This window comes from Balaenoptera physalus (assembly GCF_965194825.1).
Source record: "Balaenoptera physalus genome assembly, chromosome: 9".
NCBI classification, from domain to species: Eukaryota; Metazoa; Chordata; class Mammalia; order Artiodactyla; family Balaenopteridae; genus Balaenoptera; species Balaenoptera physalus.
In genome coordinates, this window is record NC_138888.1 from 50,746,945 (window position 1) to 50,774,249 (window position 27,305).

A 27,305-nucleotide genomic window follows, 5' to 3' on the forward strand; every position below is an offset into this window, starting at 1 on the left:
AAAACAGGAAAGAGGCAAAAAAAAAAAAAAAAAAGTACCTCTAGCAATGTCAAGGAGGGGGGTCTTACAAGAGTTTCTCTGTAAGGACATGTGGTTCTCAGGATAACAGAAAGCGCCCCTCTTGCTCTGTTCACTATCAAGTGGACAAACCAGCAGCTGAAATGCCTTCCTTCCTTCCTATTGTGGTTTCCAGGGCTGAGTGTTCCCTGCCCGTGTCCTGCTCTCAAGTGGACACTGCCTTTTATTGTGGGTTAAAAAGTCATTTCCCTTTTCACCACAATTTTTCAAAAAAGCTATTTCCCTAGAAACTCCCTGTTACCTGTTACTTCATCATGTTAACTGATTCCAGGTGCTAAGAAGAAGGTGGCTTGGGAGATGAGATAATCATGGAAGAAAAAAATTGTAGCAGAATCCTCACCTTGTGCTCGGCAGATGTCCCATGGGCATAGTGGTGAGCGCTTAGGCCTTGCGAGGTGCCCAAGCCTCCTTTTGCCACATTTACCCAGGAACTATCTTCTGAGGTGGGGACCAGGCTCCCTGCAACCAAGGTAAGGCCTGAAGTGTTGATCGTCAGTGTTCGCTCAACAGATCTAAAACAGTTCAGATTTCCTAAGCAGATGCGCTGAAACAAAGAAAGAACAGGGTCAAGACCCTGCCTTTGCTGGCCCACCCTACAGAGTGAAACTTACTGGGGCCCCAGAAGTTGGCAGGTCAACCCTACTGCTGGAAAAGGAACACACCACCCCACAAAAGGCCTGGTTTCATGGAAGAATCAGAACAAAGAACAAAGTGTAAAAATGCATTACTACTAGAGTAGCAGGAAAGCCTGCCCCCTTTCCAGACAACCAAGCAATTCAGATACATGCAGGGCCATCCGCATACCTGCAGCTCCCTGATCCTCAGGTGGCGCAGATACAGAAAGGACAAGTAGGTCCCCCTCCTCAGGACAGGATCCCTATCAATGGGCCCAGTCCCGTCATCCAAGCCCAGCAGTTGTAGGGCCACTGCATAACTGTACCTTTAGCAGGCAGGAAAAACAGAACAAATAACTTTCTCCTCAAAGTGGTTCAAAAAATTCACATGGGCTTCCCTGGTGGCACAGTGGTTGAGAATCTGCCTGCCAATGCAGGGGACACGGGTTCGGGCCCTGGTCTGGGAGGATCCCACATGCCGCGGAGCAACTAGGCCCGTGAGCCACAACTACTGAGCCTGCGCGTCTGGAGCCTGTGCTCTGCAACAAGAGAGGCCACGATAATGAGAGGCCCGTGCACCGCGATGAAGAGTGGCCCCCGCTTGCCGCAACTAGAGAAAGCCCTCGCACAGAAACGAAGACCCAACACAGCCAAAAATAAATAAATAAATAAATAAATAAATAAAAATTCACATATACCATACTGAAGTCATTTTATTTAACTTCACAATAGCCACTTTTTAAAAATGTACTGGAAGGAAAATAATGGCTCTATATGTATAAATTTAAAAAGAAATTTCTCTTAGCAATCACTCTCATTAAAAATTCAGTCCTAGGGTGAAACATTAGTTATCTGGTCTGCTGTAACACTCTTGCTTTTATTTCAGCTTCAAATATTTTGGAGTTAATATGTAACCTACATATTAATCAGTCACTCAATTTTCTCCACAGTGTTTAATCCATTTCCTTGAGTCACCAATAAATGATTTAATTTTACCCTGTCTCTTTCTTCTGCTTGACAGGCTCATTAGCACACTGGCTAAGACTTATTTGTGCTGGGTCATTTTCATCTCGTTCCACTGAAAGATCATCTTCCTTCATGTTTTCATTCTAGCAAAAAAGTAGCATTAGTTGAATTACATGAACATTCGCAATATTATTAACAAAATCAAAGTTGGGTCATCACAAAATTAAATCTCATGATCCAAGGCACATTTCGATGAACAAGTAGAACAGCATTATGATCCATTTCAACCTGACATATGAAAATCTGGATTTCTACAATAAATTAGAGATCGCTGTTCTTACTATGATTCATCTTATGAAAAGAGGACACACATATTTGTAGATGTTTGGAACCTTGAACCTCTCTAATCTAGTCTTGTCCCAGGCTGAGAGATATCAGTGGATTAAACTCCTCTACTTTTTAGCTATATGATTTAATCATCTAAAGTCTAAAGTTATTTTGTTTTTAACTACGACCAACACACAAACCTAATCTTAACTAATAAAGTCCCCAAGACTCTAAAGATAGACTACCAGTTTTTATGACAGGCAGTGGGGAAGAAAACTTTGGACAGGGATATTGGGAAGAGACAGTGAAAGAGAAAGTTGTCTAACTGGGTATCTCTAAGTGGCTTCCAATTCTGCCTGTGGGTAGAGGTAGCTCCTGTCTGTTTCAGGTAAGTATGTACATCAGTGTATTTCTGTGTAAACATCCCGCAACCCAAGGACTGGAAAAGACCCTAGGAGGTGACACGGTGCACTCCTGTTCCTTAATACAGGAGCACAGGATCATCATCATCCCTCTGTTATTTAAAAAAAAAAAAATTCATAGGAAATCCATGAGGGGGGTTGAATTTTGATAGTTTCTGTTTGACCCAGAATTTTGGGTGAGAGGGGCTCTACAGAAGCCTTTTGCCTCCGGGACTTATACTGCTCTTGTGTTCAGCATTGCCCGATATGGCTCCAGAGGGAAGCCTAGGAGTCACAGCTTTTCTCTGTGGGGTTGTGACTTTTTCAGCTGCTTCTAAAATTACCCAGAATTACACAGGAAGGAATAGGAAGTGATGTCAAGTTACAGTGAAAGACACTTTGAAGGAATGACTGAACAAACCACAAAAATACTGTTGGACTGGCAGATTGCCAGGAAGAAAGGAAGCGGGCACAGCAGGCTAGGGTGAGTAAAGATAGACAGCCCAGCATCCTCCCGGAAAAGTGAACCAGCCACAGCCCACAGAAGCAAACTGCTTAGGAAATGCTGAAAGTCCATGAGTGTATTCCCCTAAGAGAACTGGACACAGCGCAGTTAAGCAGAGGGCTCACGAGAAACCAGAATGTCAGTACCACCTGTGTTCATTCTCTCTTCCTGGGTAGGTTAATTCTTTGACATTTACACTGTCTTGTGGCTGGGTCTTTGAAACCAGAATGGCTGAGTTCATGTTTTTTGACAGTTCAGAGATTTCCACTGATTGCCAATCTCATTTTCTCCTGGAAAATTCGCAGGGGCAGTGGAGTGGGAGGTAGAGTGGAGGGAATAATTAGGGGAAAAGTAAGCCTATTATGTATTCCCCACCTGCCCAGATGTCTCTACGGTTTACTTGTGTATACCCACAAAATAAAAAGACTAGAAGGATATATACCAAATGTTAACAATACTGTTGTTATATTTGGGTGATAGTATAATGGGTGATTTTTATATTCTCCCTTGAACTTTTCTGTATTTCCCGAATTTTCTGTGATAAATACATGTCACTATTGTCATCAGAAAATGTTTGTTTTTAAAATGTCCTACTGAATTTAATGACGAAAGCCAGGAAAAAGGTGTTTCATGTTTCCCTAAACTTCCTGTACATTGGAGCTACCACATACAACACCACTTTGGTGAGAGCACGCCACGTACTCACTATATTGCATTATCGCTGGAGGTGGAGGGGAGCAGGAACACAGATGGGGAAAATGGCTGTTCCCTTCTTCCCTCCTTCGTGTGGCCAGTGAGAAGAAGCAAAAGAAGAGGCAAAGGATGCAGTGTTTTCTGCCATTTCACCACTCCATAAAGTTAAAGAACAGCGGCCAATTTAAACTGTATCTTTAGAAATATGATGGTCAATAGCAGTATTAAATGTCTGTACATAGCCATTTTAGTAAACAGGTGTTTTTGAGAAGAATGGAATTGGACACAGTAACAGAATTACAGGTTTGGGAGTATCTACGCAGGGCTAGCTGGTCCTTCTTCGGATCAGGACTACAGTTAAATTATCTTAAGTTTTCTTCAAAAGAATATCCCAAAATGCAGTCCATTTGGATCAGAATTATCTCTTTCTAGTTATACACTGTTGTCAATTAACAAGGACATGAAAATCTGATATTTCTTCTTTAACTCCCAAACCCAGATCTTTAAGTGTATGTGGAATTAGAATTGTGTTTAAAGAAAAGCCTTCAATGCTAATGGTAAATACAAAAGATTTTAAAACTCTCTAAAGAGAGGTTAATGGCCAACAGTATTTACTAAGAATTTTTCAGAAACTGTTCTGAAGTTGCACTACATTTAGTGTCTGTATTCTCTCAGAGCTGTCAAAATGAACAGTCCTCTGAGGTTTGCTCTCCTTCATGCAGAAGGCCCTTAAGAAAGTTATTTTTCATAGGGTATTGGTGTTCAGAATCAGGATGCTGCCCAGCTTACACGTGCTAAAATTCATACTTGACTGCTACGTGCTTGCAAAATAGTAACAGAGCTTTTAAAATTCATATCCACATTCCTGTGACTCCTCCCAGTTGCCACCTTTTCCTTAATCCTAATCTCATCTGACTAGTATTCAACATTCAGAATGGCAACACACTACTATTGGTGCTCTGATACTGCATAAAGCGCTTGACCAAAGCAGAAATACTGGAGGAGGTCACAAAGTAACAGCCACAGGAAAATGTGAAGGAAGGTAGAAAACTATTGGTTGTTGCCTCAGGATTTCCTTTTTAAACCCTGGGCTATTTTCTGTTCCCTATTTGGATAGCTCTTCTCCAGGTTGTGTGCATGGCTGACTCCTTGTTCATCAAATTTCAGCTCAGATGCCCCCCACTCTGAAAGATCTTGGCTGACATCTCTATCAGAGGATGCTCCTCTCTACCCCACTGCCCTCTACTGCTTGGTTTTCTGCATGGCACCCACACATTAGAGATGTAGATTTACTTCTTTGTTACTCGTTTATTGCATGTTTCTTTCCTTAAGCCCAGCACAATTCATGGCACAAAACGTAGTACCCATGCAATTATCACTGAATGGATGAATGGGAAACTGGAAAACTTGTATGACACTAATATGTAGGGTAATCTGTGTGTGTGTATGTTATGTTTCTCCCCATGCTCCACCTCTAGGAACTATAGATATTCTAAGTCTCTTTAGGGTCTATTTACCATAAATCAACTTGAAAATACAGTGTTCACATTTTTCTCCCTTTGGTCAATTCCAAGAACAACTAGCCAGTAACTAGCCAGAGGAAGTGGTATTCTTTCCCTTCTTTCCTTCCTTTCTCCCTCCTCCCTCCTCCCTCCTCCTTTTACCACTATCGGCCCCCAGGAGTTTAGTTCCCCCTACTCTCATAGCCAAGGAGGAAAACAGATTTGTGGTGATGGCCCTCAGATGTTAATACCAGAACTTCCCAGGTAATTTCATCAGCATCATTGACTGTCAGGATCCTAGGGACAGAGGTCTTGTTCAGAGATACCTGGGCTCACTCTGCCTTCACCCTCCTCCTTTCTTCCCTATTCCCTGTGTCCTCCCCCACAAGTTTGGTTCAAGAAGCAGAAGAGTCAGATGTTTTTAAATTTCCCTTTGTTAGTAGAAGGTCTTCTTGAATGCTGACACATACCTCTGTGTGAAATGGCAATGGACTAGGAAAAATGTGGCTGTTTTCTCAACTCTGGCAGGATATTAGCTGAGGAGGGGGTATCACTGGTAGCTGCATACCCTGTCAGGGAATTCAGGGGCCAGGGAGAGCCATGCTCTGATATGCTGCATCTCCTCCTGGTCTGTGTGGCCAACTCATTTTTCATTAGATTCTCTAGATTTTTGTCTACCCAGATTAAAAAGGTATAGAAGGTGTGCGTGTGTGTGTGTGTGTACGTGTGTGTACACACAGGCATGCTTCCAGCATGTGTTTGCTTACATCCAATCTGTAACTCATTAGATGCATTTCAGGCTTCACTTTCCCCCATACCCACCCCGGGATGGTGGACCATGACAGTGCTTCTTTCTCTAGCATTTTACTAAACTTCTCCATACCTGTGACTTTATGTGTGATTTTTAGTCACTCTACAATTATCTTTAGGGGTGAAAGTAATAGAATTATTATGCAGAATGGGCTCACTACAAATTCATGCCCTCTTACTTCGACTGGGCCCTCTGAGCTACATCGTCATCCTTATATTCTTTTCTTGCTGGTGGTCCTGTGGCCTTCCCCCCACAGCGATACCGCTCCTCACGTGTCACTCACACCTTCTACCTCACTAATGCAGACCTCCTCCTCCTCTCTCTCTGAGACAGCCAGGGCCATTCACAAGCTCCAGCATCTTATCTTTTGCACCTGAAAATTCTATGTACCTCATTCACCTCAAGGGAAGTGATGTCATTCTCCTTTTCTCAAAATTACTCCTCCACCTGGTTTCTTCATCCCATTCCCTCTTTCCCCAGGGTCATCTGTTTCTCAGATTTACCCTTTCATGTCTTCCATCTCTTCTTCTCCACTGCTCCTTCCTCTCAGACTATAAACACACCAAGTCTTCCCATCTTAAATAAGCAAATGAAACAAAACTCTTCCCTTAGAGCAACAAACAAATAATAGCCAATTATAGCTTCAGAAATCTTATAGTTCCATTGTAAAGATAAGTATCCACTAGCTTTGTGTAGAAACATCCTTTCATTGCCAAACTCCATGCCTATCCTATGTAGCAGCTACCTAACTGGCTTTCCTGCCTCCAATCTCTCCCTTTTTCAATCCAACTAATAGACTGCCGCCACATTAATCTTCCTAAAATACAGGTTTGTATATATATCACTTCCCTTATAGGATTAAGCACAAATTTCCTTAGTCTGGAATTCTGGGCATTCACAAGAGGCCCCCCCCCAAAAAAAACAAAAACTTCTCTTCACTCTATTTCCACGTGACTCTTCCACTCAACCTAACTGAGCTTGAACACTCCATATACAGTATCTCCTCTGCATTATTGTTCACGCTTCCCTCCTGGAATAGGCTCCCCACTTCCCTCTCCACCACCACTTCCCTAAGCCCTATGCTTCCTTCAAGCCCGGCTCAATTTCCTCCTCCTTCAAGAGACTTCCCCCAATAGAACCAACCCTGTGAAGATCACTTTCTCTCTAAACACTCACAATATTTAACATCCGTCCAATTCATCTAGTGTTCAGCACTAGAGTGTGCAACTTTGCACTGGTATTTATTGGTTGAGTATGTCCCGGCAGCAAGAACATCTTGTATTACACCTCTTTATATCCCTCTTTTAAATTATCATTTAATATTTTTTATAATGAAAACAAACCCAGCTAGGTATACAGCTTTTGGGGGAGGATCTCTAAAAAAACTACTAGAGTAAATTTCTAAGGTCTACACACAGGTGGTGAGTTGAACAGAAAGGCGTATTAGTTATTTCTTCCTGTTGTACCTGGTAGAGGTTGATGTTGCTATAAATAGTCTCCCAGATTTGGTCATAGTCGCCCTGATGCAAACCCTGGGAAGCCACAAATGTTGGATGAGATGAAGCCAGCAAGACTGTTTTTGCAGCATGATCTTGGAGCACTTGCATTACTCTCCCAGGGTTGGAAATCTTGAGTAGAAGAGAGAGGAGAAGGGATGGTGGGGAGAAGGGTTATTCCCTTCTTTTCAGCAAGAATCTGGTCATGTACACATGAATAAGAAAGAAGTCCCAGGTGGGACTTTATTCAATTAAAAAATAAAAGTAAACTCAAACATCATGATTCCCTTAGGCATGTTCCTTCATTCAACACTGTAGCTATTCATATGTACATAGCAAGTCATTTAAAATTCTGTGACAACCCCCTCAACACAACAGCAGGTGCACCCCCACACATGCTGTGGCACCAATCAAAAGATAAACATTCATCAGTTTTGGGTTTGTCTACTCCTAGGAAGCTGCGAGGAGACAGAGGAGGAGGCAGCTGGGTAGTGTGAGAAAAGTACAGGCTTTGTAAGGACACAGACCTGGGCTCATATTCCTGCTGGAATCCTGGCTTTTCATGCAAAGCAGGACAAGTCAACCTAACAAGAACACTAGTGAGGTCTCTCCTAGGATTGCTGCAATAATGCCTGGCATGTAGTAAGTGCTGAATAAATGTTCCTTTTCCTCCTCTAGAGGTAAAAAATCAAATAATAGTCCCAGAGCTGAACTTCTACTTCAATGATACACATATTACTATATTTCAATTATTTTAATACCACAAGGAACCTCAAAGATAATTTAGTCCAATCCCCATCAAAATCCCAGTGGCATTTTTTGTTGAAGTAGAAAAATCCATCCTAAAATGCATATGGAATCTCAAGGGACCCCAAATAGCCAAAATAACTTTGAAAAAGAAGAACAAAGTTGGAGGACTCACATTTCCTGATTTCAAAACATATTACAAAGCTACATTAATCAAAATGCTGTGGTACTGGCATACATTAGACATATAGACCAATGGAATAAAATAGCAAGCCTAGAAATAAACCCTTGAGTGTATAATTAAATGATCTTAGTAAGGGTGCCAAGACCGCTCAAAACAGAAGGGACAGTCTCTTCAACAAATGGTGCTGGGGAAAAACTGGATAGCCACATATAAAATAATGAAGTTGGATCCTTATCTTATACCATATACAAAAGTTAACTGAAAATGGATTAAATATCTAAACATAAGACCTAAAACTTTATAAAACTCTTAGAAGAAAACAGGGGAAAATTTTCATGATACTGAACTTGGCAATGATTTCTTGGATATGACACAAAAAGAACAGTCAAAAAAAAAAAAAAATCAGGGACTTCCCTGATGGTCCAGTGGTTAAGACTTCGCCTTCCAATACAGGGGTGCGGGCTCGATCCCTGGTCAGGGAGCTAAGATCCCACGTGCCTCGTGGCCAAAAAACCAAAACAGAAGCAATATTGTAACAAATTCAATAAAGACTTTACAAATGGTCCACATCACACACACAAAAAAATCTTAAAAAAAAAAATCAAACATAGACAAACATGACTACATCAAACTTAAAAAATTCTGTGCAAAGGACAAAATTAACAGAGTGAAAAGGCAACCTACAGAATGGGAGAATATATTTGCAAATAATATATCTGATAAGGGGTTAATATCCAGAATATATAAAGAACTCCTACAACTCAACAATTTAAAAATCAAATAACCCAATTAAAAAAATGGGCAAAGAACTTCAAAAGACATTTCTCCAAATATGATATACAAATGACCAACAAGCATATGAAAAAATGCTCAAAATCACTAATCATTAGAGAAATGCAAAGCAAAACCACAGTGAAACATCACCTCATATCTATTAAGATGACTAATGTAAAAAAAAAAAAGAGAAAGAAAGAAAATAACAACTGTTAGTGAGGATACAGAGAAGTTGAACCCTTTTGCACTACTGGTGGGATTGTAAAATGCTGCAACTACTATGGAAAATACTATGGAGCTTCCTCAAAAGAAACTAAAAACAGAATCATCCTACAATCCAGAAATTCCACTTCTGGGTACATATACAAAAGAACTGAAAGCAGGATCTCAAAGAGATATTTATACATCCGTGTTCACAGTAGCATTATTCACAACAGCCATGATGCGAAAGCAACCCAAATGTCCAACAACAAATGAATAGATAAAATGTGGTGGATACATACAAAGAAATATTATTCAGCATTAAAAAGGAAGGAAATTCTGACATATCCTACAACATGGATGAACCGTGAGGACGTAACGGTGGGTAAAATAAGCCAGTCACAAAAAGACAAATACTGTATACTTACATAACATGTGGTACCTAGAGTAGTCAAACTCACAGAGACAGAAAATAGAATGGTGGTTGCTAGGATCTAGGGGGAGAGAGGAATGAGGAGTTACTGTTCAACGGGTAAAGAGTTACAGTTTGCCAGATGAGAAGAGTTCTGGAGAGGGATGGTGGTGATGGTTGTACAACAATATGAATTACTTAATACCACTTAACTGTACACTTAAAAATGGTTAAGATGGTAAATTTCATGTTTTGTGTATTTTACCACAATTTAAGGAAAGAGAAGGAAAAAAGGAAAAAAATAATATAAAGGGATCCCATGTAACCCTCACTCTGTTTCCCCCAATGTTAATATCTTACAAAACTAGAGTACAGTATCACAACCTGGATATTGACATTGATACAGTCAAGGTATAGAACAGATTCATCACAAGGATCCTTCATGTTGCCCTTTTACAGTTACACTCCCTTCCCTTCCCCTCCAGTCTCTCCTTAACCCCTAGAATCCATGAATCTGTTCTCTATTTCTATAATTTTGTCATTTCAAGAGTATTGTATAAATGGACTCATACAGTCTTTATGGGATTGAGTTTTTTCACTCACACAGTTCTCCGGAGATTCATCCAGGTTCTTGAGTATCTCAGTAATTTGATCCTTTTTTATAGCTGATTGCTATTTCAGGGTATGGATGTACTTCAGTTTATTCACCCACTGAAGGACATCCAGATTGTTTGCAGTTTTTGGCTATTGTGAATAAAGCTGATATAAATGTTCATGAAAAACAAGGAAGAAGGAAATCTGGTCACATGCTACAACATGGATGAACTTTGAGGACACTCTGATAAGTGAAATAAGCCAGAACAAAAGGACAAATACTGCATGATCCTATGTATATGAGGTATCTAAGAGCAGTCAAATTCAGAAACAAAGTGGAATGGTGGTTGACAGGGGCTACGAGGAGGAGGAAATAGGGAGTTGTTTAGTAGGCAGAGAGTTTCAGTTTTGCAAGATGAAAAAGTTCTGGAGATCTATTTCACAACACTGTGAATATACTGAACACTAATGAACTGTACACTTAAAAATGGTTAAGATGATAAATTTTATGCTATGTGTTTTTTTTTTACCACAATAAAAATAAGGTAATTTAGTCCAATATTTTGGTTTCACAGATGAGGAAACTAAAACTCAGAGAGGTTATGTGACTAGAGCAATATCACACAGAGACTTAGTGTTAAAGCTGTACTAAAATCTAGCTGTTTTGACAATTGTTACTCTCTAGTGAAAGCTAAGAGGATATAAAAGTTTGGCAATTAGATTAGAAAATTCCAAATATAGCCTTCATAGTGAATCCATGACTAACATTTTTTAAAAGTGGAAAGAATTCAATTTTCTGAGAACAGAATTTTATCTACAAGGGATCATGGTTATTTTTTTACCTTCAAAAACTTTGCTTGGAGTTGCATTAATACATCTGTTCTCCGTTCTTTTAGTTTGGTCAAAAGCTTCTTTTGCCAAGGATCACATTTTGGCTTAATCTAGTGGACAAACATGTTCACACAAACTTACAATATAACAGAATGGTTTTCAATAAATGTTGCAAGCAAAGATAATCAAGGACCTTCTGAAATGGGATCTGGCCTTCAGTGCTACGAAGTGTGCTAGAGCATGTGAAGTCTTGGAAAGGGTCTGTGTGGCTTCACAGATCTGTGGAGGGAGATGGCAACAGCAGTTCCTGTTTGTACCTGGCCTATGAGATGCAGTAGCTCCATCTGGGATGACACAGCACTATCCACTGGCAGAAGGGACCCCAATTCCATCAGTGTTGGGCATTGCACTTAATTTATGGGGCAAGAGAAGTTTGTCCACAAATACTCCTTGTGGCGGGACTTCCCTGGTGGTCCAGTGGTTTAGACTCTGTGCTTCCAATGCAGGGGGCGTGGGTTCCACCCCTCGTCAGGGAACTAACATCCCACAAGCCTTGTAGCGCAGCCAAAAAAAACCCCACAAAACCCCTCTTGGTTCCACATGTAAAACTTCACCTTTCATATTAACAAGTTGTATTTAAAAAATTGGTACTATGGCTGTAAATATCAATACATGAATATACTGATAACTCTCAAATTTAGATCTAGCTCTAAGCTCCAGCCTGTTATATCCAACTATCTCCTTGATATTTATACTTGAATGGCAAGTGTAACAATCTAAAACAGAAAGCCTGGCTTCCCCTATACCAACCACCTATTTGCTCAAGCCCCAGATTTAGGAATAATCTGTGGTTTCTCTACTTTCCTTCCATCTATCTTTATCACATAAGACTTTTCTTTCCTTCATGATACAGTTGATCCTCATTATTCATGGGTTTCGTATTTGTGGATTTGCCTACTCACTAAAACTTATTTGTAATCTCAAAATCTATTCAGAGCTTTCCTAGACAATCATGGACATGCACAGAATAGTGAAAAGCTTGAGTCACCCAACTCCGTAGTTCCAGCTGAGGTCAGACAAGTTGACATTCCACCTTCTTGTTTCAGCTTATACTGTAAACAAATGTCCTTTTTACGGTCTAGTTAGTGACACATTTTAATATTTTTTGTGCTTTTCGTTAGCTATTTCACTGTTTAAAATGGCCCCCAAGCATAGAGCTGAAGAGCTCCCTCGTGTTCCTAAGTATAGGAAGGCTGTGATGTGTCTTACAGAAGGACATGTGTTCAAAAAGCTTCATTCAGGCATGAGTTACAGGCCATGAGTTCGATGTTAATGAATCAACAACATATATAAAATAAAGTGTCTTTAAACAGAAACACACAATAACTATTTATGTATTGATTATGTATGATGAACCTAACCCCATATTTCCCCTATGAGCTGTGGTTCAGGATTTGTTAACTCAGTGTTCGTGGCAACTTTATAGAACATAACCACCCCAAATAATGAGAATCGACTGTATTTACCACTACCTCAAATCATCTCATTTAATCTGCTCACTTTTGTATTATTGTGAATTGTGTATCTCCAGCACCAAGGGCCATGCCTGACACACAATATGTAGTCAAAAAATAGTTTTTGACTAAAAAACTGGATTTACACAGCTCAATTATAACTTTGAGTGTTATTCTTTGTTCTTGCCAAGTAGCCAAGGTCACTAACAACAAGAAAGGAGTTCTGACACAAAAGAGAGGGGCACAGGAGTATGTGGGAACTTCCAGGGAAGGCAGATCAGCCTGGCTAACTTCAACATAGACCCGAGGCAGGAAGGAGCTGGGAGATGCTGGTACACAAGGCCAGGTTCTCTGAGCTGCCTCTCCTGAGTCAGGTAGGTACCTACCCTTGCTCCTAGGGGACAGTTTGCTGAGGGCATTGAGGAGAGGGGATAATAGGGATCTGACAGACCTGATGCTGCCAGGTTGCCTGGCCTCCCTGGAGGACACTTTATGACCCTTCTTACATCATTCACAGGTGACTGTCACCACAGGTCTTACCTTTATAAAGGAAATCCAGTTTGCTCTCTTTTTCAAGGCCATACCAGGTCCTACCAAACCCAAATTCTCCACTTTAGCTATCTCAGCGTCATAATCTGGAAATGTTTGCATTCTCTGTTGCTCCATGAAGATGCTTTGAAATTTTGGGGAAACCTAAATAGGATTGAGAGAAGAGAAGCGGAGCCCAGAAAACAAAAGTCTCAGGTTGTAGGCAATTTCAGAAACAGGTACTGATTGCCTCTGAAACAGTCCTGGAGTCAAACTAATTCATAAAACATGATTCTATGACAGTAACAGGACCTTAAAGGTATATACCTAAGGGGCACATGTATTCAGTCAGCCCATTACCGTAACTGTGTCGTGTTACTTGTTCCGAATATCTGCTCCAAAGATTGGAAATAATGTAATATTTATTTATATGTATTTTGAGTTGGACCATAAATGGGAAGTAAACTGTCCATCTTTGGAAACACATTCCCTTTTCCTGGCCACCTGGTAAATGAGAAAATCTAAGGGTTGGGTAAATCCTGCTCCCAGAAGCCTGACCAGGATATTGCTAGAGAGAAGGGTCCAGATGCTAGGGCCTGTTAAAAATCTTTAAGGTACCTTAGTCAAACCCCTCACATCTCAGTTCCAGACTGAGGCTACCAGTGCATTCTATGATATAAATTCCTACGGCCAAGATGCAGATACTGCTTCATCCCTTCTCCAGGGCAGACCCAGGCCTACCAAGCCGTGCGAGCACCTTTATCAGTGTACCAGCCACAGGGCGTCACGACTTCCTCAGTACAAGGTGAGCTTTTTGAGGAATCTCCAGAATCTACCACATGGTGATGGTTGCAAAACAATGTGGATGCTCTTACTGCCACTGAGCTTAGAAATAGTTAAAATGGTAAATCTTATGTATATTTTATTACACACACACAGAGACAGACAGACAGACAGGCAGAGAAAAAGACAAAGAGAGAGAGAGAGAGAGAAAGAGAGAACCTACCACAGTGCTGGCACACACTAGGGCCTCAACAAAGGTTTCTGGAATAAGTAAGTTCAGTGAGTCACAGACCTAAAGATTCTTCTAGTTAATGCTGGTACCTCCCAGGCTGTGCTGTCCAATACTGTTGCCCCAGCCACATGTGGCTATTTAACATTTAAATGCAAATTTATTAAAATTAAATAAAATTTAAAATTTAGTTCCTCAGTTACTCTACCCACATCTCAAGTACTCAATAGCCACACGTGACTAGCGTTAACACATCGGACAGACACAGATCATACCCATCAGTGCAGGAAGTTCAATGAGACAGTGCTAGTCTAAGGCTAGGGTGGCAAACTTTTTCCTAAAGGGCCGGATAGTAAATATTTTAGACTTTGCAGACCACATGGTCTCTGTTGCAACTACTCAACTCCGCAGTTATAGTGGAAAGAAGCCACAGACAGTACATAAATGAAATGGCATGGCTGTATTCCAAAAAAACTTTACTGTAGAAAAACTAGGTGGTGGGCTATAGGCTGTAGTTTGCTGACCCTGCTCTAGGGCATTAGAGAACCAAAATAAACACTCTTCCTGTTTGTAGAAATTCTTCCTACACAAAAAATTTGTTGTAATGTGATTATCTTGGAAGCACAATTAGCATTGCGCATAATACTGTTATAAGAAAATCAAAAGTAGAAACTATCTCTATATAAAGAAGACAAGCTATCCTTTGGGGACAGGGCTGCTCTGTGGGAGGGCTCTGCAGCCTCATGTTCTTTTGTTATCACCGATGATAGTCTACTGTGCCATAAACTACTTTTATTTATTTGGACTCTTTTTAAACACCATCTTGTTCTGATTCTGGTTTTTGTCTGTCATAATACTTGCTGATAATGAGGGTGAGGATATTGCCATAGGAGCACTCTCTGCTGAAGACAGTGCTGCTGCTGATATGAAAAGAAAGACAAAAGCTAAACATCATCACCTTCAAAGAAACCAGAGGACATGTAATACCACTGGTTCCAGTGAGCTTAAAGAGTCTGTGTTACATACTAATAAAAATAATCCTAGGAAAATAATGCTGGAACAAATACACATGGATGCAAAACTGCAAGGTCACAGCAAATGGTGATAGAGGAAACAGTGGCTCCTTCTTACACAAAGAGTGTTCAAAAACATACAGATTTGATCTTTGACTTTTTGGATTAATCAACTTACTATTTTTACCTAGCAAATATATATATTTACAAATATTATACAACCAGAGCTAGAAAAATATCTTTATTGTTGAAACTCTGGCTGAAAACTTATTATTATTAACCTACCATTTTCTTTAAATTCCACTGAAAAATAATCCTACAATGTCTCTGGGCTGGATATTCAAGGGTCTCATAACTCTTACAGAGATAAAGTTCAACTGCTAGTCTAAATCTCACTTATTACATTTTATCACTCTAGAAACAATTGTGGCAGTATGAATATTCAACTTTGTGGCAAATACTAGTATTTTCTTTTATGAACACCTATATTTGTATTAAGAAAAATCCATAAAGTACCAAGGAAAAATGTTCTATCTCCTTAGAAGCATCCCTTAGTTCTTCCATGTCATATGGGATACAGAAATGGGAGAGCAGGAGCCTCAGCTGAGGTTTCAGTTCTTCTGTTTCTGTTGTGTGTTGGGGCAGAAAGAAAGCAGCTTCTGTTCTTGTTGGCCCTGAAAAAAATCCAAAATCAAGAGCATTAACACCAATGAACACCAGTCAGGGAGAGAAAAAGGAGAGTCCTTTGAGATAACTGGAGTCAGGGCCTCTTCTGCTGATGGGGAAGACCATTCTGCTCCATGCCCAACCTTCTCTTCCACAACTTGTAGACTGTCCCACACTCAGCCAGGCCTATCTGACAAACTCTTGGTGCTGGCTTTCTGGGGGAGGTAGCTGGGACTCTCCCTTCTCACAGCCTGCAGGAGAAACCCAACATATCCTTTGGGGAATGACTTAGTGGGAACAGAACTACCTATAGTCCTTTGGGGTAAACAAAGAATATGATTTATAAGTTAACAAACAAATTAGGAGAAGCTGAGAACCTTCACCTCCTTTTGCCTGGCTCACTCCTACTCATCTCTAAGCGCCCAGGTTGGACTTCCCCCTTGAGATGCTTTCTCTGATTCCCCACAGCTGGGTTGGCTGCCTCTCCAGGTGCACCTGGTAAATTCATCACTCAGAGTAAAAACCTGATCAGGTTTCTAAGTAATCTGTAATACAAGGTAAGGGCAAGAAGACTATTAAATTGATTCAGATAAGCAAAGTCTTTAAAAATCATGTAAAATTAAAAATGAAAAGAACCTTAGAGATCACTTCATCTGAAAGGTTTGTTATGGAGATGAGTAAATTGAGGCCCAAGGAGATGAAATGACCTAAACATGCAGGCTCACAGTGAGGCCACAACAGAATAGGCCTAGAGCTCAGTACTCCCAACTTCAAGTTCACTGCTTTTTTCCTCTCTTTTAATTGTCTAGTTATAAAGATGGAGATAATAATTTCTTTTCTTTTTTTTTTGGCAGCCCTACATGGTATATGGGATCTTAGTTCCCTGACCAGGGATCGAACACGCACCCCCTGCATTGGAAGTGTGGAGTCTTAGCCACTGGACAGCCAGAAGTCCCCAGGATGGAGATGATAATTTCTAAGGGAAGTGTTTGTTATTTTCTTCCATCAGAAAATATTAAATTAACACTTGTTAATTAAGAAGATACAATTTTGGGGAATTCCCTGGTGGTCCACTGGTTAGGACTCAGTGCTTTCACTGCTGAGGCCCAGGTTCCATCCGTGGTTGGGGAACTAAGATCCCACAGGCTGAGTGGCGTGGCCAAATTAAAAAAAAGATATAACTTTTTGGTATATAGAGAAATTTCAAACAAGATCAGGTGACAAAACAGCACATGTGCAAAATCACAATCTTCTTTTTTCCACATTTCCCAAGGGGTAAGAAGACTTCTTACCTGAAACGCTGGTATTCATAGAGCCTGGAGATGCAGAACCCTGGATGTCAGAGTCAATGTCATTGACAGGGACCGTTTCATTTTCCTGACCAACCTTGGGGACTTCGTCAACAGCTACACTCAGCACTTTGGAGATGGGCAAATACTGGAGGGCCTACAGAAGGGGACAACCAAGAGATCACACATCAACTCAGTTCTCACAGAAGCTTCCAGACTTTGTTTCAGGAGCAGTCCTTGGCTTTGTAGAGGAGGAAGGAGATGGAGGTGGGCCTCAGTAACTTGCTCAATCATTAAAGGTAAATCTGGAGCTGGGGAACCTGGTGATATCACCACCTCTAAGTGGCCTTAACCTCTAGGCAGGTCTACATTGATCAACCACCCATAATGGACAAGGCGTCGTGTGAGGTGCTAGAGATACAAAGGTAAATAAGATATGGACCAAATTCAAAGAGTTCAGAGTTTAGTGGGGGACCCAGGACTTATGAGCAGATCATTACTATCATTACTATACCATGTGACAGGGGAGAGATGATTCAGAGGTAGACCCCATAGTGACTGATTGGGGAAGGGATGATGTCAGGATGATGGCCAGGTTTCGTGGTTGGTTGTATCAGTGAGATGAGGTATAGAGGAGTAAGAAAAGATTAGGTGGCAAAACAGTAATCTTTCTAAAACAAACATGTGGTCACGTCACTCCTTTCTGATGCCTCTATCTTGTGTTAGGGCCTCTCCTCTGTGACTCTCTTTACTCTGTGATTATACTTACCACACTGTATTTAAGTTGACTATTTACTCGCCCTTTTTCCTACCATCCTGTGACCCACTTACTTTTCAGTAAAGATTATATATTCCCTACATGGCCCAGGATATGTACCTGGCATAAATTAGACCCTCACTAGATGTTGCTGAATAAAAAAGTGGATCTACATTAGAGAGCATAAATCCAGAACAAGATGATGAAAACAAGAACTTATAGCGTGAATATGAAATAGTTTAACAGAAACATCTTTGAGAAAGCTAAATGGAGTAATTTCATTAGAGCAAGCTTCCAAAAGAAAAAAGTTTCAAAGGTCTCAAAGAAAAAAGCTAGTGACCCATTATTTTCCTGTCATTTGTAAGGCAGATGGAACACAGAAACTGACAATCCAAAACTAAGTGAGAGGTGTGAGAAAACAATGTGCTGCCCATCCTGGGAAGGCACTGCATCATCATATAACTGTTTCATGTACCTGCAGGTAGTGGTGAATAGTCTTGAGTGAGTGTAGGTGACACAATAACCAATTTGTGTAAACAGTCAGGTCTTCCTGTGCCACTAAGTTAGGAGGATTGTTTTTTCCCATAAGGAAGTTTTCTCGTGCAACAGACAATCTATCAGCTCTCTGAAGGGCATCATTGTACTCCTGCATAATGCAGGCAACTTGTTTCTGTTTAAGAGAGATGCAAAGACAGAACTTGGTTATTTACAAGCCTTATTTCTTGTGTCATTTGCTTCCAAGTACAGTGTAATACTGTTTGGGAACCAAATAAGAGGCTTTTTGGAATATCAAAATTCTTCCATATTTTGAATTTGACTGACAAGGACAGTGGTCAGTCACATTCTTAGGACTTTGAAGGAGAGTGACTCAGCACAGAGTCAGTGCAGAAGGATATTTAGTAACTGGAGTTGACTTCTTAGATTTTTACCTATAGCCTATGAAGAAAAATGCATTTTCTATAATACAAAGCTTCCTTCAAATCTCATTCTTAAAAATAGGTACCATTATCTTCTGCCACAGGCAGAACTGGCAAGTAAAGGCATCCACTAGTTCCCTTCCCATCTTTAGCTACCACTTTAAAAGAAATTGACAAGATACACTGTGGGAATGTAAACTGGTACATCTATTATGAAAACAGTATGGAAATTCCTCAAAAAATTAAAAACAGAACTACCTTATGATCCAGAAATTCCACTTCTGGGTATACATCCAAAGAAAACAAAATCAGTATCTTGAAGAGATATCTGTATTCCCATGTTCAATTGCAGCATTATTCACAATAGCTAAGACATAAAAACCTGAGTCTGTTGATGGATGAATGGATAAAGAAGATGTGGTACATACACATATAATGGAGTATTATTCAGCCATGAGGAAGAGAGGAATCCTAATATTTGTAACAACATGAATAAATATGGAAGACATTATGCTAAGTGGAATAAGCCAGAGAAAAAGACAAATACTGTATGGTATCCCTTGTATGTGGAAGCTGAAAAAAAAACAGTCGAACTCATAAAAGCAGAGAATAGAACAGTGGTAGCCAGGGGCTGGGGGACTGAGGGAAAAGGGGAGATGTTGGCCAAAGGGTACAAATTTACAGTTATGTAGGACGAATAAGTCTAGAGATATAATGTACAAGCATGATGACTATACTTAATAATAGCCCATAGGTTCTGTTCATGGGCCTCCTACCTTATAAAAAGGATAAAGTTGCTCCATGATCTTACTGTGATGGCAAAATCTCTTCCACCTAAGCATGTGTAAATATTTACTCTGGGCCAGCTGGGTAATTCTCTCTGTATAATACTTGAACAACAACAAGAAAAATCAACACTTAACCACCATGTCATTTCTCAAGTCCTAAGATGCCTTAGGAAAGCAGCCCAACTTCTTTCTACCTTTCAAAATATTCCTATGTTTGTTTTCTGTGCTATGTACAGGATTTTTTAGGAACAAGCTGGAGGAATGGGATTACTTCATGTTTGTGGAACTGGAAGTCTCAAAAAGGCCATTTTTTAAGCACTTGCTTAGTTTATTATCTGGAGTCTCCCACAGGTTGTCAAAAGTCATGAATCTTGTACTTCAACAATTTACAACCCAGACTCTGCCCTGAATAGATGCATAGTAAGATACATAAACAGGTGAATCAAATGCATACATAATAAGAGGAAATAATGGCACCCCAAATTTTTATAGGGCTTCATGGTTTACAAAGTACTTTCTACATATCTATATATACATATATATTCTTATAAATTTACTAATTACATGTATACATTTACTATTTAAAACATATTTATATTACTTTATAAATAAATATATATAACTCAACGATGTTGCAAGGTGGGTGGAGTACATATTGTTATTTAAAAAAAAAAAAAAGGCTGTTTGGTTAAGATTCTTACCAAAGGTGGAAAGAAAAAATGAACACTTAGAATACAATTATAACAGGAAGACTGGATTAAATCTTAAGGACACAAATAATGGGAAAATAAGTCTGATTGTTTTGGAAAGATGTATTTTCTATATGAGGATAATAAAATTGAGAAACCTGTCTCAAAATTGATTTGGAGGGTCTTCCCCAGTGGCGCAGTGGTCGAGGGTCCGCCTGCCAGTGCAGGGGACACGGGTTCGATCCCTGGTCCGGGAGGATCCCACATGCCGCGGAGCAACTAAGCCCGTGTGGCACAACTACTGAGCCTGTGCTCTGGAGCCCATGAGCCACAACTACTGAGCCTGCATGCCACAACTACTGAAGCCCGCGTGCCTAGAGCCTGTGCTCCACAACGAGAGAAGCCACTGCAATGAGAAGCCCGTGCACCACAATGAAGAGTAGACCCCGCTCGCCGCAACTAGAGAAAGCCCGCGCGCAGCAACGAAGACCCAGCGCAGCCAAAAATAAATAAATAAAATAAATAAATTTATTAAAGAAAACAAATTGATTTGGAGAGAAAAGCTCTCCAATTAAGAGGGTGGGGAGGGAGGGGGGAACCGATAAAAATAAAACAAAACAAAAAAAACCAAACCTGGTTCACCATTCAAATTTAAATGAAGCAAGTAGGCATTTTGCCATTCCAACAGATTGTAGTTTCATTTATCAGTTGGTGAACAATTTTAGCAGTGACATAAAAGCCTATAAAATTATCTAAAGCTAAGCTTAAAAGTTTTTTTCTAAACTGAAGTTTATGAGTCTAAAATACAAAGCACATTACAAGTGAGATTACAGCTTCTAACCTTAGACCAAGAATTTTACTTATACTTAAAGGTAGTCAGATAAGCCAACTCTTTTAAAATATTTTATTTCTGATAAAAATAATAGTGGCTATGATGGAATAAATAGGGCCAGACTTACCCTTCCATCATAAACAACTAGAAAATAGGACAAATTACACAAGGCAACTGTTTTCTGACATGGGACAACAGACAATGCAGGACTCTTGTCCTTGAGAGAAAAGAAAAAAATGAAATGAGCCCTGGTTTTCTGCCTGAAGAAGGCAGTTTTTGAACCATAGAGTAGGAAAGCAGAGCAGATGGTCTCTCCGCAATCAAGTTTGGGAAGCTGAGTCAGCTGGAGTTTGCAGGGCAGAGTACTGGAGAGGAGAAAGTTATGCAGAAAAAGGGTTCCAGAAATCTGCATTGAGATCCCTTTGAGTGTTTTGCTGACTATTAAGCCCTGAATACAGAGGGCAAAACTCCATGAGGCTGTGCAAAGAATAACTAACTAGGGAACTGTAAACTGAACATTTCTCAGAGTTCAAACAGGACTAAGAGATGTTCAAGTTTCAATCAGACAGAGTGAAGAGTCCTCACTGAACACCTGGGGTATTCAGCAGAGACATGAGAGGGGTGACAATTTAGTAAGAAAAATAAACTATCTCTAGAGCAAAGGTAACTCTAAACCTGCTCTAACAAAGCTTAAAAACCAAGCCTTGTAAGTGTGAAGCTGATCTAAAACTTAATTGCCTGCCAGAATAAAGTCCAACATCTTTAAAGGAATACAAAAAAAAATCAGCATTCAGTAATGTAAAACTGCAATGCCCAGTGTCCAAAAAAATTACTAGACATGCAAAGAAGCAGGAAAATATGACCCACAAGCAGGAGAAAAATTAATGAAGAGAAACAGACCCAGAAATGGCACCAGTGAGGAAATTAGCAAACAAGGACTTTAAAAGGGATTTTATTAATATGCTCAGTATGTTCAAGAATTGAAAGGAAAATGTGAACATAAGAAGAGAAACGAAAACTATTAAAAATAATGAAATGGGGACTTCCCTGGTAGCACAGTGGTTAAGAATCCACCTGCCAATGCAGGGGACATGGGTTCAAGCCCTGGCCTGGGAAGATCCCACATGCCACGGAGCAACTGAGCCCGTGTGCCACAACTACTGAGCCTGCACTCTAGAGCCCGCAAGCCACAAGTACTGAGCCTGAGTGCCACAACAACTGAAGCCTGCACACCTAGAGGCTGTGCTCCACAACAAAAGAAGCCACTGCAGTGAGAAGCCCATGCACTGCAACAAAGAGTAGCCCCCGCTCACCACAACTAGAGAAAGCCTGCGTGCAGCAACAAAGACCCAACGCAGCCAAAATAAATAAATAAATAAATAAATTTATATAAGAAAAATAATGAAATAGAACTTCTAGAAATGAAAGCTATAATATATGAAATAAAAAATTCATTGGATGGGATTAACAGCAGATTAGACAGTGCAGAAGAAATGGTTAGTAAACTTGAAGATATAGCAATAGAAACTATACAAAATGAAGCACTGGGGGAAAAAAAGACAGAAAAAAATTTAACAGAGCCTCAATGACTTATGGAACAATATGAAGTAATTTAACATATATATCACTGGAGTCCCAGAAGGAGGGATAAAGATAGAAAATATATTTGGAGCAGGGACCTTCAAGATGGCGGAGGAATAAGACGTGGAGATCACCTTCCTCCCCACAAATACATCAAAAATACATCTACATGTGGAACAACTCCTACAGAACACCTACAGAATGCTGGCAGAAGACCTCAGACTTCCCAAAAGGCAAGAAAATCCCCATGTACCTGGGTAGGGCAAAAGAAGAAAGAAAAAACAGAGGCAAAAGAATAGGGACCTGCACCTCTGGGAGGGAGCTGTGAAGGAGGAAAAGTTTCCACACACTAAGAAGCCCCTTCACTGGTGGAGATGGGGGAGTGGGCGGCGGTGGGGGGGAAGCTTCGGAGCCACAGAGGAGAGTGCAGCAACAGGGGTGCAGAGGGCAAAGCAGAGAGATTCCCGCATAGAGGATCGGTGCCGACCAGCACTCACCAGCCCGAGAGGCTTGTCTGCTCACCCGCTGGGGTGGGCGGGGGCTGGGAGCTGAGGCTCAGGCTTTGGTCGGATCCCAGGGAGAGGACTGGGGTTGGCAGCGTGAACACAGCCTGAAGGGGTCTAGTGTGCCACAGCTAGCCGGGAGGGAGTCCAGGAAAAGGTCTGGAACTGCCTAAGAGGCAAGAGACCATTGTTTCGGGGTGCACAAGGAGAGGGAATTCAGAGCACCGCCTAAACGAGCTCCAGAGACAGGCGTGAGCCGTGGCTATCAGAGCAGACACCAGAGATGGGCATGAAACGCTAAGGCTGCTGCTGCAGCCACCAAGAAGCCTGTGTGCAAGCACAGGTCACTATCCACACCTCCCCTCCCGGGAGCCTGTGCATCCCACCATGGCCAGGGTCCCGTGATCCAGGGACAACTTCCCCCGGAAAACACACGGCGTGCCTCAGGCTGGTGCAACGTGACGCTGGCCTCTGCCGCCTCAGGCTCACCCCGCATTCCGTACCCCTCCCTCCTCCCCCGGCCTGAGTGAGCCAGAGCCCCCTAATCAGCTGCTACTTTAACCCCATCCTGTCTGAGCAAAGAACAGACGCCCTCAGGTGACCTACATGCAGAGGCAGGGCCAATCCAAAGCTGAACCCCAGGAGCTGTGCGAACAAACAAGAGAAAGGGAAATCTCCCCCAGCAGCCTCAGGAGCAGCAGATTAAATCTCCACAATCAACTTGATGTATGCTGCATCTGTGGAATACCTGAATAGACAACGAATCATCCCAAAATTGAGGCAGTGGACTTTGGGAGCAACTTTAGACTTGGGGTTTGCTTTCTGCATCTAATTTGTTTCTGGTTTTATGTTTATTTTAGTTTAGTATTTAGAGTTTATTATCACTGGTAGATTTGTTTATTGATTGGGTTGCTCTCTTTTTTTTAGTATATGTATATTTTTTTCCTTTTTCTCTTTTTGTGAGTGTGTATGTGTATGCTTCTTTGTGTGATTTTGTCTGTATAGCTTTGCTTTCACCATTTGTCCTAGGGTTCTGTCTGTCTGGTTTTTTTTTTTGGTATAGTTTTTAGCACTTGTTATCATTGGTGGATTTGTTTTTTGGTTTGGTGGCTCTCTTCTTTCTTTTTTTATTACTTTTTTATATTTTATTTTTAATAATTTTTTAATTTTTAATTTTAATAACTTTATTTTATTTTTTCTTTCTGTCTTTTTTTTTTTCTCCCTTTTCTTCTGAGCCAAGTGGCTGACACGTTCTTGTTGCTCTGGCCGGGTGTCAGGACTGAGCCTCTGAGGTGGGAGAGTTGAGTGCAGGACATCGGTCCACCAGAGACCTCCCAGCCCCACGTAATATCAATCAGCGAAAGTTCTCCCAGAGATCTCCATCTCAACGCTAAGACCCAGCTCCACTCAACAACAAGCAAGCTACAGTGCTGGACACCCTATGCCAAACAACTAGCAAGACAGGAACACAACCCCACTCATTAGTAGAGAGGCTGCCAAAAATCATAATAAGTTCACAGACACCCCAAAACACACCACCGGATGCGGTCCTGTCCACCAGAAAGACAAGATCCAGCCTCATCCACCAGAACACAGGCACCAGTCCCCTCCACCAGGAAGCCTACACAAAGCACTGAACCAACCGTACCCATTGGGGGCAGACACCAAAAACAACAGGAACTACGAACCTGCAGCCTGTGAAAAGGAGACCCCCAAAACAGTAAGTTAAACAAAATGAGAAGACAGAGAAATATGCAGCAGATGAAGGAGCAAGGTAAGAACCCACCAGACCAAACAAATGAAGAGGAAATAGGCAGTCTACCTGAAAAGTAATTCAGAGTTATGATAGTAAAGATGATCCAAAATCTTGGAAATAGAATGGAGAAAATACAAGAAACGTTTAAGAAGGGCCTAGAAGAACTAAAGAGCAAACAAACAATGATGGACAACACAATAAATGAAATTAAAAATTCTCTAGAAAGAATCAATAGCAGAATAACTGAGGCAGAAGAACAGATAAGTGACCTGGAAGATAAAATAGTGGAAATAACTACTGCAGAGCAGAATAAAGAAAAAAGAATGAAAACAATTGAGGACAGTCTCAGAGACCTCTGGGACAACATTAAATGCACCAACATTCGAATTATAGGGGTCCCAGAAGAAGAAGAGAAAAACAAAGGGACTGAGAAAATATTTGAAGAGATTATAGTTGAAAACTTCCCTAATATGGGAAGGGAAACAGCCAATCAAGTCCAGGAAGCGCAGAGAGTCCCATACAGGATAAATCCAAGGAGAAACATGCCAAGACACATTAATCAAACTATCAAAAATTAAATACAAAGAAAAAATATTAAAAGCAGCAAGGGAAAAGCAACAAATAACATACAAAGGAATCCCCATAAGGTTAACAGCTGATCTTTCAGCAGAAACTCTGTAAGTCAGAAGGGAGTGGCAGGACACATTAAAAGTGATGAAAGGGGAAAACCTACAACCAAGATTACTCTACCTAGCAAGGATCTCATTCAGATCTGACAGAGAAATTAAAACCTTTACAGACAAGCAAAAGCTAAGAGAATTCTGCACCACCAAACCAGCTTTACAACAAATGCTAAAGGAACCTCTCTAGGCAGGAAACACAAGAGAAGGAAAAGACCAACAATAACAAACACAAAACAATTAAGAAGATGGTAATAGGAACATACATACTGATAACTACCTTAAATGTAAATGGATTAATTTTAGGCAATTCTAGTTTTTTTTCACTTTTATTATAATGCTGCAATAATAATCTTTATGGAAAATCTTTCCCCCCAGGTTGTGAGTTATTTTCTTAAGAGAGATTTCCAGAATCTTCCCTAGGTCAGCCAACAGTTTTTGAGGTTTGCGACTATCTTAGTCAATGTTGTATTGCTTCATAATACCAGCACAGGGAGTAACTAGTAGAAACTTAGTAATTGTTTAGTGACTGTAACTAAGCTGAACTTAGATGGCGTGGGTCTCTAACAAAGAAGAGCATTTATATTAACCAGGTTCTGCAAACCACACATATAGAGAAAATCCTACCCTGGCCAGAGGACATACCAGAAAGCCAGCTTTGTTCATACATTTCTACCAAATTCCAGATCTACTTTTCAAATTGCAAAATGACTCTTACCTGCAACAGAAGCAAAGGTAAATTTTCAGGAGTGTACTCTCTCCTTAGGCAGCTCTCTAGCTCCCTCTGCATGACATCTGCTTGAATAACAAGGGGTTTTGACTCAGCCACCTGAACCCGGGGTTGGGGGTGTGGGGAACGGAGCAAGCAAACAAAAGGAAAGAAGGAAATCTATCAGTGTCTATGACAGAAAATGGCATATAATTTCTGATAGTTTTTATACAACACATTATGCTGTTACACCTGTTTCCAAATAATGAATTTTAACACCACAAATCAAGGAACTGTAAAGTTTAAAACACTACAAAAATCAGCTATCTCCAAAGAAGTATTGGCCTGCTCTGATCCAGCAGTGAGCTGAATATTGGGCTGTTTTGTCTTTGTAACCACTGTCAATAAGATCAGCTGTTTGTTTGCAAAAATAAGCTTTCCCTGCTAACAGTTTCCAACAAGTTAGCAAATTCTAATTTATTGCTGTGTTGAAATAGCTCACTGTTCTACTCACCTGTAAAGTTTTCTTTAGAGCCAGTTCCCTTTCTCTTCTAAAGTAAGAAATGTCCTTTGGCATTCGAACAGAGCTGCAGAAAGTTTTATGCAATAGAAGCTGTAATTATAGAAGCTATAATAAATCAGATTAAAGATAGGCCCTGATTAATCTGTAACTCCACAACTGCTCATTTCTAAATAAGTATATCGTATTATACTGGAATGTTGGGGGCATGTAAAGGCCACAGGCTTCTGTCTTAGTCAGAATCTCTCTTGTGTACACCTCATGCCAGTTAAACCTTTCCCTGGGCCGGTTTTTCTCTCCTTCTCATACAAACATAGTCTTTCCACTACCCCTGATTTACCTCTTTATTTCTGACAACAGTAAGGATGTTTCTTTCCCCCACCCACATTTCCTTCAGTAACCACATTTCTAACAA

At 40.6% G+C, this 27,305-nt stretch overlaps 1 protein-coding gene across 1 annotated transcript in view; it reads right to left on the reverse strand.

Moving 5' to 3' along the window:
* LOC309667344 (uncharacterized protein) overlaps window positions 1-27,305 on the reverse strand; it is a 180,913-nt gene that overhangs the window by 122,893 nt on the left and 30,715 nt on the right. The window contains 12 exon segments of the mRNA XM_082475725.1: window positions 419-622; window positions 883-1,018; window positions 1,689-1,801; window positions 7,364-7,525; window positions 11,148-11,246; window positions 13,191-13,343; window positions 15,720-15,877; window positions 17,162-17,315; window positions 18,391-18,585; window positions 19,609-19,722; window positions 26,380-26,490; window positions 26,885-26,957. Of these exon segments, the coding sequence (XP_082331851.1) occupies window positions 419-622; window positions 883-1,018; window positions 1,689-1,801; window positions 7,364-7,525; window positions 11,148-11,246; window positions 13,191-13,343; window positions 15,720-15,877; window positions 17,162-17,315; window positions 18,391-18,585; window positions 19,609-19,722; window positions 26,380-26,490; window positions 26,885-26,957 (1,672 nt within the window).